General features: G+C 38.0%; 1 protein-coding gene across 2 annotated transcripts in view; it reads right to left on the reverse strand.

Annotated features, from left to right (window-relative positions):
• syne2a (spectrin repeat containing, nuclear envelope 2a) overlaps positions 1-15,498 on the reverse strand; it is a 113,415-nt gene that overhangs the window by 34,221 nt on the left and 63,696 nt on the right. For both annotated transcript variants that reach the window (XM_088089049.1, XM_088089048.1), the window contains 18 exons: positions 15,288-15,429; positions 14,683-14,766; positions 13,878-14,009; positions 13,482-13,682; positions 12,457-12,549; positions 11,585-11,770; positions 11,145-11,315; positions 10,868-10,999; positions 8,699-8,898; positions 7,594-7,726; positions 6,200-6,382; positions 5,036-5,185; positions 3,808-3,984; positions 3,216-3,371; positions 2,970-3,125; positions 1,721-1,885; positions 1,245-1,378; positions 14-203 (listed from right to left, as the gene is read on the reverse strand). In XM_088089049.1, the coding sequence (XP_087945175.1) occupies positions 14-203; positions 1,245-1,378; positions 1,721-1,885; positions 2,970-3,125; positions 3,216-3,371; positions 3,808-3,984; positions 5,036-5,185; positions 6,200-6,382; positions 7,594-7,726; positions 8,699-8,898; positions 10,868-10,999; positions 11,145-11,315; positions 11,585-11,770; positions 12,457-12,549; positions 13,482-13,682; positions 13,878-14,009; positions 14,683-14,766; positions 15,288-15,429 (2,785 nt within the window). The remainder of the gene's footprint in view (positions 1-13; positions 204-1,244; positions 1,379-1,720; positions 1,886-2,969; positions 3,126-3,215; positions 3,372-3,807; positions 3,985-5,035; positions 5,186-6,199; positions 6,383-7,593; positions 7,727-8,698; positions 8,899-10,867; positions 11,000-11,144; positions 11,316-11,584; positions 11,771-12,456; positions 12,550-13,481; positions 13,683-13,877; positions 14,010-14,682; positions 14,767-15,287; positions 15,430-15,498) is intronic.

Below are 15,498 nucleotides of genomic sequence, written 5' to 3' on the forward strand. Positions count from 1 at the left end.
CGCCTGAACTCACCTCCACTGAGTGAAGCATGGCCTGTTTGTCCTGCTGAGGTGAACATCTTGACTGCTCTTCCCACTGACGCCTCAGTGTTTGCAGCTGAAGGGAGCACTGATCAGAGAGGCGAGTGTACTCCTGCCAGCGGAGCAGTGTCTCTGCAGTCTTCATGTGCTCATCTTTTAGCTCCAGCACCACGTCCTTCCACCTGAACACGATTCATTAGTACTTTATAGCTCTGTAGAACTTTAAAGTGTTTATGTGTATACAGTAAAGCTACTATAGTCCAATTATACTGTGGTGCATGATTTTGTGGACGTTTGCAAAGTGTGTGCCATCTGATCACAAAATGATAAAATGTTTACACTTTAGTGCAGGTGAAAAAATAATGAAACTGACAGTCAGAGCTTGGCACTCTTATCTCACTAACTGTACAGTATTTGAGATTCACAAGGACACAGAGGTTAAAGAGTCTTACCATAAATCCGTTTTGAAATAACACACAGTATATTATCTTTAAATTAATATTTTCACTACTTTTTTACCTGATTCTGATGTACCCTGGCTTAGACAGGTATGTAAGCCAGGATACGCTGGCCTTGTATTGGCATGAGTAATGTATTATATGTAATAGAAATTATTTATACTTGAAAAAAAAAAACACATTTCATGTTTCATCTGAAAACCCATGTATTTCAAAATCTTATACTTCTCGTGAGCTTAGAAAACAGTCTAGTTATCAGCTTTGTGACAATGCATTTTAAAGATAATCCAGTGGGTATTTATTTGATTGCTTAAAAAGAGGAATAACTTATCTTGGAGTACTTATAGAAAAAGGATTTAGTGGCATCTAGTGCTGAGGTTGCAGATTGCAACCAACTGAATACCCCTCTGCTCATCCCACCCTTTCCAAGAATGGAGAGAACTTATGGTGGCCCTCAGGTGATGTAAAAACCCAAAAGGCCTCATCCAAGGCTAGTTTTAGTTTTTTTGTTCTGGGCAACTGCAGAAACACTGGGATGCAACATGGCTGAAACTGTAGAAGAGGACCTGTTCCCAATGTAAATATAAAAAAGCTCAATCTAAAAACACTAAATCCTACTTACTGCTTCTTTATATCTATTAAAAAAAAATCTGAATCAACATATTTAGAAATACTTTTTTTTCTTTTACTTGACAGCAGTGATTTGCAGACTTTGTTGCTGAATCTGAACCTCTGATTCTATTTTGGTTATGTCAGGCCACTAACCGTTTCTGCTCTCCTCTCATTTGATCATCCAGCATTTGTGTTGTTGCACAATGAAGACTCTTCACTAGACTCTGATAGGACTTGTCCACTGACGCCCAAAGCTCTTCTCCCTTTCCGGCCATCTCCTGGAGCTGCTGTGCATGAAAAAAAAAATTATATTTTCACTTTAAAGGTGAGAACTTCTCCAAAGTCCTCAGTATTGTCACTGGTACTGAAGGCTTGATGTCGATGAATGCCCACAGATTTACTAAATCTGTCAAAAATAGATGGAAGTGCTTTTATATTATATTACTTTGTAAATTGAAGCTTAAAAGCTGTCAAGCCTTTTGATCAACTTATTCGAGCAGTTGAAGCTGCAAAATGCCCTTAAATTTATGTTTAGGTCATTATGATCAAATAGAACATGTGATTTTTTTTTTTGTGGCTGTAAAGCCTTTCATTGCACATGTGTACGAGATATGATGGTAAATGCTCACCTGGAGGAGGTCCAAATATCCTTTGGCCTGCTTCAGTGAGAACAGGGGCTGATGCTGCAGAGCACAGCGCACCCTGGTGGTGTGCAGTGAAACCTCACTTAGATCTCGCTCGAAACATCTCCACTCCTCTATGGTCTTCTGCAGAGCAGGTCTCACAGCTTCCATCTGTAAATGGTCACAAAGGGAGACGGGTGACGTCTGGTGACGCAGAATCCCTGACAGCTGAAAGGCTTTTATCAATACTGTTGAGGAACAAATTCCTTCTTTTAAAGAAATAAAGCACTTTTCTTTAATGTAACTTAGTGGAAGTTCAGCCAGAAAGACTATTTACCCTCACTCATTCACAAATCTCTCGGCTTCACTCTGGCTTCTTCTCTGCCGGCTGACCATGGGCGTCACTCTAAATTAATCTAACCAGATTTTACAACAATCTCTCCTAAACCAATCATATCATCACTTTCCAATTTTAAATGGTTCTCCTCTATGGTGATCAGTTGTCTTTTTAGAAAAAATAGACATGACCATCCTCAACCCCATTCACCTCCAGTCTTCAGTGCATGCAGTGCCAGCTCCTGTTCCTTTATCTGAACTAACCATGGTATTCCCGTCCCCATTAATGTCACCATGGTGTCTAAACGCCAAAACTTTTCACTATTCACTTTTATTGTGCCCTATGCAATAAATTATTGTTCACTATAAATTAAGTTTCTCTTAACTGAATTATAAATATGTAAGAATATTAACAAACAAACAACATTCTAACTTCTATTGTAATAATAATAATAATCATATAATAATAATATAATAATAAAAATGATAATAATAATAATAAACTATTGAACTAAAGGTTATTCTTTGGACCATTTCAGAGGATTATAGTTATACACATCAAACACTTACCCTCTATATGAAACCTGGTTGCATAATGCTTTTAACTTTTATTCAACTAACTGCAGAACAAAGACATAAATATATTTTCAAAGGGTGGAAAAATGACTGGAGCATTTGTCCGTTCATCATCCAGCATGCTGCTGGCATTATGTAGTCATGTCAAATATGACACGACTACATAAATTCAAGAAGACCTAAATATGTCATTAAGTGTAATATTTAGCTGTTCTCATTTCCTCAGTTTTCCCTAAAACAGTTGCATTTACACAACATCTTGGTATATCTTAATATCTTGGTATATTACATTTATTTATTTTCCTCTGGCACAACTTTTTTCTTGTCTCATATTTATTTTTACCTGTTGACTAAGATCCCCAGAAGCCTGACAAACACTTTCTGTCCGGCCAGAGAAGGAGATATCACAAGGGTGATCCTCTTCCTTTTCAACATGCACTCGTGTGACTTTCAACTTTTGCAAAGCTGCAGCCGCCTCCTTCACTCTGCCCGCAACAGCCTGGAAGAAAAACATGAGCAGTCTCAGATCAGAGGACAGCAGCAGGAGAGACGGTTCAAACATACACCTGTTTCCATCCTGTTCCTGTACCTCCCACTCCTGCAGGACCTTACGAGCCAGAGTTTGACTGGTTGGCTGTTTCCACTGATTTAGCTGCTCTTTCTGCCGTTCGATCCAGCCGTGAAGACGCTTTAACCGCCTCTCTCTGTCTGCCCAAATCTGATGAATCTGTTCAGCTTCACGAGTCTGAGGGGGCAAAGCCGAATAGTTTGATTCAGTAGAAATAAAAGTTGCATCATTTCCTTTCAGTCATTTGGAAAGTCACCCAGTACAAGCCTTTCACAACGTTGCTGACATGATTTGAGTTATGTTTATGGTTTGACTAATGGGTTACAGTGATTATACACTGTAAACCATTTGCTGATTTTGTGCTGACACAACATGTTTGAGCTTTTTTTTTGCTTGGTGGCTCTCTTTCACTGCGTTTCACACATTATATTTCACATTTTAGCCACTTAGCATTTCCCTAAATGCACACAACAAATGCACATCTGTTTGTATACAACTGCATTGGTATCTCAACCTCTTCTTAATGAAGCATATTAAACTTAAAAATAAAGAATAGGTTACAGTTGGAACATTTAACCGTGTTTTCCTGTGTATTTGCAGCTGAAGAACAGACCTGGCTTTCCAGCTTTCTCTGAAGGTGAAGCCACTTCAGTCTGAGGTCACCAAGTTCCTCTGCAAACACTGTACGTTTGGAGTGGAGAGCCCGGACATCCTCTCCCACCACCTGAGGCCCAGACTGGCTCAGGAAATCAAGAAGGAGCTGCGCTTTGGCCATGCCTGCCTTTAAAGCCTGAGACAGAATTTAATTTACAAAATAAATATTTACAGAAATAAAGATGTTTACAGCCTGATATAAAATGGTTTTGGTCTCTAAATCTCCTGTTTACATTTTATTAAGGCTTAAAATGATACATATTCATACTTTTTTTTCTTAAGATTTTGTTTGCTTTTTTGCCTTTATTGGGATCGGACAGTTTGAGCATGAAAGAGGAGAGGGAGGGGATGACATGCAGCAAAGGGCCACAGCCTGGAGTTGAACCCACAACCGCTGTTGCAAGGACGCGGTCCCTGTACATGGAGCGCCCGCTCTACCAGGTGAGCTAATGGGCACCCCAATAACAGGCTGTCTGCAAGGCTTCACTACAGTCTGAGTCAGATTCACCCCTCACTCCTCCACAGCACCACTCTCTCGTCCATTCATGGTCACTTCTGGCTCAAAAAATCCAAGATGGTGATGGCCAAATGCAGAATTTAAGGCTTCGAAAAAGGTGTCCACAAACCAAAGGGTGATGTCATGGTGGCTGCATCCATTACTTATATCAGTCTATGATTTTCTCCCACACTTTTGCCATTATGAGAAATCAGTACGCATTATCCACCACTAATGTTATGGTGGAACCTTTTTGTGCTTCTGAATTTGTTTTTTTTTGCATTTCTTCATATTTTAGATGCCTGACGATAAAGATATTTACAGTGCAATAATATATATCCTTACTATATTTAGCACTGCAAATGATTAGTGGTGTTTTTACTGCATTTGAAAAAATATTTTAAAACAAATTAAGCAAAATTTCGTCAGATATTTCCAAAGAAAAGAAACTTAAAAAGTCATTTAAAAAATATGTCTGCTTATGCAGAATTTGTTTGGCTGATTTATGTTGTGTATTAACGTAAATTTAGAAAATGTGCAAATTTTGAATGCTTTTTCACTGAATGTCAATCAAATTTCTCAAATTTACAAAATTACAAATAAAAACACAAACACTGAAATAACCATTCAAATAGATCTACTGTTAAAACAAATGCATAGGAAAAAAAGCAGTCAATGGAGGTATAAAAACCTGGTAGTGCTGCAGAATATCAGTAATCTGAGCAGCATCTTTGGCCTTGAGGATCATTTCTTTCTCCTGGTTCAGCCGAGCCTCCGTCTTCTTCAGCCAGTCCTCCAGGTCAGACAGCAGCTTCACCGGCGGCCACGCAGTCATCAGCCGCTAACACACACCAGACCACAGAGAAGAAAGTGATTTTACCTTTACATGAAGTACTTCTCATCTCTTACTTAACTGGCGTTAGATGCACCAGAAGCTCCAAAGCCTGTTTTGTTGGTCAGTCACCCTTTGGTGGCCACAGTTTTTGTCAAAAGAAGCTGAAATTTGGCATGGAGGTCAAGTATGTATGTGTCTCTGTGTGAAGATTGCTGGTGTTCATGCCAATTGGCTAAAAGTGTTTGTGAGCTTTTGTTTCTGGAAATGCATGGACACGTGGATACACGTATGTGCTTTTGCAACTTTGCTTTCATTTTGTATATAATTAATTAATCCAGCCAGATAACCTTACAGTAGTAATCACTTCTATTACAATCTAACTTTTGTGTTTGTCCAAGTTATTTAATCTTTCTTTGGCGGATGAGATCTTTCATCCACCTCTGTCGTGACTGCCAAAATAAAAGACATTAAAATGAACCTTCCGCAAGACAAACCTGGCAGGAGTGACGTAATAACTGTTATAAGGTAAAACACCAGTTTCCATTCACTAGTGATAAATGGTAAGAAAAAAATAAAAATGTCTTTTGATGCTTTTTTAAGTCCTCCCAAACTCCTGGTCCTAAATCACCCTCAAAACTGAGTTCAACAGGGTTTACACTCCCCTTCACTGCTGGGAACCAAGAGCCTAATTATTTTTGAAAACCAACAGCACTCCTATGGAATTTAGACCATTATATTTTAATGGAAAATAGTACTGTGCAAAGTTAATAAGACATTTGATGGCCCTGGTATGGGATAAAGGCATTGCGACCATAATTTATTTACTTAATTATTCCACAGTGTATCTCACAGTTACAGTGCAGCTACCATACATTTCAAACTGTGTTTTTTTATCATGCAAAGGTGATATATATATCCATCATAAATATTGTTTTTTCTCATGCAAATGTGAAATATAACCATCATAAATACAGTTTTTTCTCATGCAAAGGTGAAATATGATAAACATAACTATTGTACCTGCTGCAACTGGTCTTGTATCTTGGACAGGTCAGAGGTCAGCTGGCTCCAGCTGGCCTCCAGCTGGGCGAGGTGAGCTCTCAGTCTGGGACAATCAGCCTCCCTCAGGTGGAGCAGCTGAGTGGCCTCCCTGGCTGCCGACACCTTCTGAACTAACATGGTTTCAGTTTCCATGGAGAAGTCCTGTAGGATGAAATAAGACCAGTGTCAGAAAACCTGTCTGTCATGTGTGTTTAATGCATTTAATACTGATGACTGCATCTTAATTTCCCAATGCATCTTAAAAGGGACACTTTGGTAATTTTAACATTCACGCTATTTTCCCATATTTGTGTGTCCAAGTGACTGATGGGAAAAACAATTTTTGAAATTGGCAGTATTGTACTAAAGTGTTGCAGCCATCAGCTGCAAAACAGGCAGCAATGTAACCCTTTTGATGCAACTGCACACTGTCAATGTACATCCACTAAAAGTGCTTGTTTTTGCCACTGGCAGAATCAGATTGGTATTAGAAGTGTTTTTTTTATTTGTTGCTTGATCTCTTTTGTTTATCATTATCTTCCTGCAACAACTCGAGTCTTGACACTTCAGAATGATAGTTCTCCTTGAGTGAGACTTGCTTAGACACAATAACATACAGAGCAGATCAAACGAAAGGTAAAGAAAAACACTGTATTGCTCTGCAGAATCCATAATGTTGTCAGACACCAGCAATAACAATCTGAGCCTGTTAGTTACAAAATCAAGCTTTTATAGTGGACATACAGTGACAGTGCACTATTGTCCTGAAGGATTACCTTGCAGCTGGTTTCACACCTGCAGGGCTCTTACTAAATACAGTGCATTTACTCAAGTACTGTACTTAAGTATGAATTCGAGATATAAGTAATTTATTTGTTTTAATTCTTTTCATGCTACTGTATACTTTTACTCCACTACATTTCAGAGGAAAATATTGTACTTTTTATTTCACTATTCACAATATATGTTTTTTATTTTTAGAGTGTGTGTGTGTTTCATAAGATTTTTCTGCATTGGGTACTTTTACTACTACTTTTTTGACAATGTATTTTCACAGGGTGATATTAGCATTTATACTTAAGTAAATGGTCTGAATACTTCTTCCAACACTGACTAAGTACTGGACCAGTTTTAAAAAAATGCTGTTCCCATTCATGACGGACACAAAAACATGAAAAATGGTTAAAAAATACTAGTTTCCCTTCAGCAGCTAGTAAAGTACATTTTTTATATCTGTTTTCAACATTTAGAACCTGAACTGTCAGTCATGTGAGAGTTGAAAGTGTGTCAAGTATTGTGATTAAATCACCAAAAGATAAAGAAAACATGTGTTATTCATAGATGAAAATGCCCTCGTTGACAATATGCCTTACCAGCAATTTGATCAGATTGTTGTAAATACACTCCTGGTTCAGGTCAGAGGTGTCGGCTAAGTTTGACCAAGTCTTCTGGTGTTCCTTGGCACCAATCAGCCATTCATTGACTGAGGTAAAGTCAGTCTGGAATCTGTGGGGAGGGTGAGAAAAACAGATAGTTCATCAAGCAGGGCAGAACATGACTGCTCTTTAAAAAAGTGTGAGTTAATGACTTAGGTATGGGTCAATGCGGAACAAATGTGTTCATGGTTGGAGTCATAGATGTAGACTAAATATAATCATAATGAAGTGTATGAAGTGCTGATTGTTAGGTTGTTAAAATATATTGAGGACTTTCAGGAGGGATGAATTTAGAAATGGAATATTTCAATATTTATATTTTGAATATTTTTCAATTTTACTGACTTTATCCCAGGGAATATCATGATATATAACCAAAACCTTATGTTAATGTATCCCTAAAAAAGTTGTGTTCAGGGTACACGTGTCTTTGGAGATTTCACACCGTGATGGATTTGAGTTTAAGCTTTCTCTTTCTTCAAATGGGCCTCGCTGCTACAGAATTTCCCTCAAATGCCATCAAAGCCTCTCAAAAATACTCTCTGCATTTATGATACTCTTCAGGGAAGAAAAATACATTTTAGACTGAACTCAACTAGACTGATCTCTGTTTTTTTGGAAAAATATACCTTAGGGACAGAACTGATCTTCATGAAATAAAAAAGGGGGAAAAAAAGAGTAGACAGAGACTTTTGCAAATATTAAAAATCAAAAATACTATAAGTACATCAAATATTTTAAAGTACATCAATATCAATACATGACTCGGCCATAACTTCAGATGAAACACACAGAATGACCTCTGACCCCATGAGATGAAACTCCTTCCTAGATGCCTAATTGTTGCTTTAAAAGTTCTGGAGAAATTTCTGATACAATATTTTTCAGTCAGTATACATAAAAAATGCTGATGTGTTTGTTCCTTACAATAAAATAATGCTCTGCAATTATTGAACCTACCTGGCCGACACTGATAGATGACTGCTGCAGAGAAGTCAATAGTCTGTCTTTTATTTTAACAAAAACTGGCACTTGTTCCCACCTGGTGCGGCTGTCCTGGATATCTCTGCAGCGCTGACTCTCCTGCTCTGTCCGTCTGTAAGCGCTCTGCCATCGCAGCTCCAGAGCGCCTCCTGCATGACTGACTGTGGCAGCAAACTCTGGCTCTGTCTGCAGCATCTTCCCCTGATCCAGGAGAAGTCCTAAAGCAGCTCTGCTCTCATCCAGCTGGACCAATGTTTGCTGAGTGAAAAGAAGGACCATCAGTGCTTAGGCTGAGTTTACATCAAACTCTGTGAGATTCTCTCAACAAGCCAACCCCACGTTAATAACTGAAGAGTGAGTATGGACCAACTGTGAGGTAAAGTAGAGAAAACTGTGGTTTAAAAGAGTGTGATTCTGTGAAATGTAAAATGGCAGAGGATAAAGGAAAAGTGAAAAGAAAGGTGAAAAGAAAAAAAGAAGACAGAGGGAATAACAAACAGGATTACAGGGCTAAACTAAATGATCACACTGCAAAAATAACTGATTCACCTCATTCAAACAAGCTCTTCCACTGCTACGGCAACAGATTTTTCTGTCTCTGTACAAATATGTCTCTCCAATTTGCCCAATGCAATTTGAAAAACTATAAATACAACCGAGGAAAAGAGAAACTTTAAAAAAGTGGTCTAAAGGAACATCATCTCCCAAATGTGATGTCTGGAGGTAACAGAGAAAGAGAAATTTGTAAAAATGTGAATCAGCTAAATGTAAGATTTATGACCAGGGTATTATCAATCTACCAATCTCAGGAGGCTGAACCCAAAAAAACACCAGCATCATCCTCCGTTTGACCTCCGTTAGCCTACTTGTGAAGGAAGTATAAACTCAATAATTACCTCCGCTAAGGAGGTTGTGCTTCTCAAAATAGTTTCACTCTAAAACTGCTTATTGGCATTGTGGCTTTAATTCTGACGTCATTTTGATATTTCATGTTTTCTTTTTATTCATGAGGCCAAAACTGATGACTCGGATGTTTTTTAATAGTCTTAATACAATTTAGTTCTAGTTGAGCTAAGTAGATTTTTTTAAGATCATTACATCAAACGTTAACAGTAAACTTCTAATTTGTCAGTCCCTCAAAATCAAACTAGAGTTCACCTTCTGGTTGTATGCCTCTCTGCCAACCAGTCAGGTTGCAGTTTATATTTGAATCTGTCCAGACTCATATATGCAGTGAGGACTTTTATAAAAGGTAATAAGTGTACATTTTTTGAGAACATGGATGTTTTAAACACATCTTCCCCTCAGCAGCACAGAAGATCTATACAATCAGCACAGTTGTAAGGGGCAAGATTAGTGTCATTAATTCAGTATTTGACCAAATGTCTCCCCTTCTGCTCATGAGTTATGATGTTGAATAATGGCCAAAAATGCGTTTTTTCAGAACTTTGTGACATCACAGTGAAGTTCACCTTTGACCTTCTGGATAAAAAAAATGTTGTAATTTAATCATCTGTTCAACATTTGTGTGAAATTTTCTCATTATTAGCCTATGAGATTTTGACTTACGGCCAAAATCATGTTTCGTCAGGTCACGGTCACCTTTGACCACCAAATTCTAAACAGTTAATTGTTCAGTCCAAGTGGACATTTGTGGCAAATTTAAAAGACTCTCTCAGGGCTTTCCTGAGATATCACATTCAGGAGAATGTGATGGAAGAAGTTACACTGACCTTGACCCTTGACCTTCACCAACACCAAAGTCTAAACAGTTCATTGTTGAGTCCAAGTGGATGTTTGTGCCAAATTTGAAGAAATTTCGTCAAGCTTTCGCAACTCTAGCTTTCACGAGAATGAGACAGATGGACAACCTGAAACTATAACGCCCCTGGCCACGGCTGTCACCAGCGTGGAGACATAAACACTGCAAGGGCTGTTTTTTTATGGCTATAATCACCATTTCATGCATAAGCTGCATTTAGCTTTAGAATATATACATGTGATCATCTTCTTTTCTACACTGGAAAAGAAGTTTCTTCTCTTTCCTTCACTATGCTAATTCTATCACTACAGCTCCCTTCACCTTCTCATGAATTTAAACATATATACAGTAGATCAGGCTTGTTCTCAAGAGGCATGCAGTGAAATGTAGGAAATCAGTAGCAGAAGTCTGACGATACAACAGTGAAATTCAATATGTTTGTGTGCAGTGTGACATGGTTTTTACCTGACAGGCATCTTGTCGGTGCTGTGCTAACTTCTCATCATCTCCCTCTGGTTCCCCGCTGCTGATGAAAGCTTCAGCATCATCCAGCAACCTGCCAAGTCGACTGCAATTATCCTCCCACCGGGTCCACTCCTGCAGCAGGTCCAACCATAAACCCACACATCCATTTTAACATTTGAGCACAACGACCCCAGAAATTCTTGAACTATTCCGCAAGAAAATCCACATTTGTTTATGTATGAATTCATATGGCCCTCAGCAAATGTGCACTACAAACCTGGATCCTCCTTTGAGAAGCCACTTCCTGTTCCAAAGCCTGTTGCTGCAAAGCTTTGGCTCTGACTTCCAGCTGTACCCGCTCATCCTCCTGACACTTGAGTGCTTCTGGCTCGCGTTGGAACAGATGCTGCACGAAAGCCAGCTGAGACCTGAGGACCCGAAGGAGCTTCTGGATCACCAAGAGACCAGATTTATGACAGAAGAGAAAAGGGTTAATTGTACAGTAGACCTGATATAAATAGAGGAAAGTGACTGAGAACACACACTGACTGTGACTGAGATCTAGATATCTTCTTCTTGAGTCTAATCATTAGTTTGAGCACTGGACGTTTCTTTGAAAACCATCAAGGGGCGTCTACACACTCTTGGGAAAGTTCCTAGTTTAAATCAAGTCTTTGCCTGCTTATAGAAGAACTTACTGAAAGCACAGTGAGATACCTCGTGTCTGCAGAGAGCTGCTTGAAGTTGGCTGCGGTTGTGAACCGGGCTCGTCTGCCCCTTTGTTAAGCATTCTTCACCCAGTTCCAGGAGGCGAGTTATCCCCTGAAGCAAGGACTGGGAAACTTGCTGTAGCTTGGCTTTTTCCCCTGGACTCTCCCTCAGATGTTGGCCCAGCACACACCGCTGAGAGATACAGGAAAAGGCACAAAGTTTAAGGAAAATACCATTAACTTTTGCAACTACTTTGATATTAGTCTGTAATCAGGATTGGTAAAATGCTGGTTTATTTTCTGCCACGTCTCTAGGCCTCCAAACCATTTTTAGTGGGTATTATGTCATTTTTTTCTGATTTCTTATGAAAACTAAGAGATCGGCTATTAATTATGGCTTCCACATTTAGTCAAGATATTTTTAATTCAAATTCATCTTTATGATTTTCTGAAAGCAGAAATTATAATGCAGGAGTTGCGGCCTTTAATAGTTGGAATTTCTTCTCTTTGACACTAGCTTTCCAAAAATATATATTTTATTCAATCAGGAAGTCACATTGAGATCATAATCTCATTCACAAGGGAGACTTGAGTACAAAGTAAAAAAAATAAAAATAAAACATATAAGATAACAATGAGAAATCTGTGTATCATTCATTCTTTTGATAAGAATGCAGTGTCATAAGGTGTGTCAGTAATAAATCCAAGAGCTTAGTGAGAGAAAGCATCTACATGGCCATTCTTGTAATGTAATTTTGTTATAAAAGTTAATTAAAATGTCTTAAATATCTATTCATAAGGCGTTTTATACCAGTGTGCATATAAAAAGGTATATGTAAACAAATGCACACAGACAAAAAGCTGCAAAGCACTGGTTACCTCCAAACTGGGAGCATCCTTAATGCTGGGGAACATGTCACTACGTCCCAGTTCAATCTCGTCCAAAATACACAGCTGGTTGGAGGAGAGCTCCTGTGTGACAAAAATTACTATTTGTTTAGTCAGAACAATAGTGGAACAAGCATTCAGATCCTAATAGTGCCAAATATTATGTGAAAAAAATAACAAAAAAAAACTATGCAACAGAATTTCTCCTTTTATATTAGTATTTATTACTGGATTATTATTACTGATGCATTGCTGTATAAGCAGCATTTTTAATTTTGAAGGTGGTCTAGAGGGAGATATTTTAATGTTTTTTTGTTTAATCTAGAGCAATGCATATTTCAGTCGCTGATTTTATGTTTTTTATGCAAAATCTAAATCTGCAGGGTCACCAGTATCTGTGAAATAAATAAAACTACATTATTTAACTACATTTCCCTCTGATATGCAGTAATGTACAAAAAATGGAAATACAAAGTACCTCAATACTGTATTAAAGTATACTGCTTGAGTAAAGGTGGAACAAATTGCCAGAAGTCTTGAGACAATGCTGACCACTTTGAAAAACAAGCTAAAGACTGACCATTTTATCACTGATAATTACTGTCTTTTAAATCAAATTATTTGGTAGTTTGTTTTATTGTTTATATTATGTGTGCATTAGATTGTTTGATCTATAATTTTACTCTATGTGCTTTTACCTGCTTGCTTGTATTGTTTTAATCATTTGTGTTTGTAATCTGTATAGTACTGGGTGGCTTTCAGGTATGAAATGTGCTAGTAGATACTTTCTACTACTGGTTCAGGCAATATACTCATTAACTTAATAAATTAGAAATGGTATCAAAACAATAACATTACCATTTAAAATTACAAATGTGGATTTAGAAAAAATTACACAGCTATTAAGCATCATAATAAAAAAAACAAATTTCAGCCCACAAACTTGTTAAAATGGTAATTAATGCTGTGAAAAATTACATCATGTAACTGATCTAGGACTGTTTTGTATATCAAACCTGATGTTGGTGTGTGTTTCCCAGATGTGCAATGAGCTGACTGTGTGATGAGTCAATGACCGGCTGGACTGTGTGCAGACAGTCCTGAAGGGATGTCAAACAGTGGAGAGCTTCTGGTTTTTCCCTCCAAAGCACAGGTTTGGTCTCACACTCCACTTTACTCAACAGCTCAGACAGAGTCCCCAGCTCAGTTGATACACACTACACAGAAATTCAGTCAAAAACAAAAACAGTATTTTTAGAATGAAAAGTGGACAAATTCAGTCCTTTCTCAACAGACTGTTTGCACCTTTTTTTTAAAAATACAGTACACTGTTTTCATAACAAAGAGCCACCAAAATGTGAAGATATGTTGGATATTGTATTGTGTGCTTGAGTAGCATTATGGTCCGTCACCTCCTGCTGTAGCAGCCTCAGCTGGGGGTCATCTTCACCAGAGGTCAACAAAAGGTCAGTCAAAGTATCCAGACAGAGAAGGACCCTCCGCACAGCCTGGTACAATTCCTCATTTACACCTGGAGAGCTCACCTGAGAATAAAATAACGAATGATTAAAATGACTTCACACAATGTTTGCTATGATAAAGAAACTTTATTTAGTACTGTGGTTTGATGTGAGGAACATCTTTGTTCTTGTTTCATTTAAATTTACAATTCTCAGAGAACTGTTTAACTGTGAATTAAGCCAGTTTTCTACTAAACTACGACAAAATACATCCACACACCTTTACATGCTTGCTGTTAACACCAACCATCAAAGCATTTCTTTAAAATAAGCCATTTTGATTTCCTTGTTAAGCAACACAGATATCTCTGTGTCCACTAACAAGTCATATTGACTAGTGACACATGCAAACTGACTGAAAAAAATGTAAGTTTGTCAACAAAACCAGGATCAGGAGGCATTTCAGCATGATACCGAGACTGTGATGTCAATGGCCTTCATTAGGTGTTGCAATGTAATAATTATTATGAACTTATTAAATATCACCCCTGACAAATACCCCTCTATCATATACATAAAAAAAAAAAACACAAACCAATAAATAAACCAATAAACACTTTAAACAATAAAAACTAGAAAGAAACAAGCAAACCCCCTCTGGAAACTACCTGAAACTAAACTGAATTGAAAATGAAAATTTAAAAAACTAAATAAAAACTGAAGGAAAAATAAGACACTATATTACTCTGGTACGTACTATTTGTCTCAGCATGGTGATGGACTCATGTGTCCGCTGGAGAACAGCAGAAGCACACCCGGTTGATGTCAGCCTCTCTGCGTCCTAAACAAAAAAAGAATCAGTTTCACAGAGACTGAAGGGAAAAAGAAAGGATGTATTACAGGAATAACTGGACAGGATGCAAAAAGTTAAACCTTTTGCTGAATTCTTTAGTTAATTTTTCCATCAGGACAAATACATTTTTACTTGGAATTTTTTGGACCATAATTTTCCTTCAAATCCAACCAATAATAAAGTTTATTTTTCGAGGTAAGAGCCAATAGTCCCTCTCATTATATTATACAGAACTAGGAAATTTAGAAATCTTAAAGTGAAATCAGTACAGACGCAATCTTGTCCTCCTCCTTTAGTGCAGCTCCTACTTTTCAAAGGTTAAGCTGTGAAAATGCTCTATCCATTTTCACATCTATTTTCAGTGCTTCATGTTGAAGACTGTAGCCTCGCATCTACCTTTTAGAAATACTATTGCTTCTATCTATTGCAACCCCATCTCAGCTCTCACCCGTCTCCCTCCTATGCTCAACAGCTTTTCAAAATCTGAATTAAACTCTGTTTTTCCCCACCTTTTCGCGGGTCATTCCATCTCCTGAGTCAATCTGATGCTCCTCCCTAACTTTTTTCAAAGTGGTCAGTTTTTGACAGATCTGGGTATGAAGTCGACTCCAACTCAGCTGCTCCTTGTCATCTTCTTCATGTCCAGCCGAGCTAGGGGCAAAAGGGAACAAACAATATGCCTGAGTAATGTGAGGTCTGCTATGTGCGTGCAAGTTTTAA

This window comes from Plectropomus leopardus, chromosome 16 (genome assembly GCF_026936395.1).
Source record: "Plectropomus leopardus strain MGB_pleo_1.0 chromosome 16, ASM2693639v1, whole genome shotgun sequence".
Taxonomy (NCBI): domain Eukaryota; kingdom Metazoa; phylum Chordata; class Actinopteri; order Perciformes; family Serranidae; genus Plectropomus; species Plectropomus leopardus.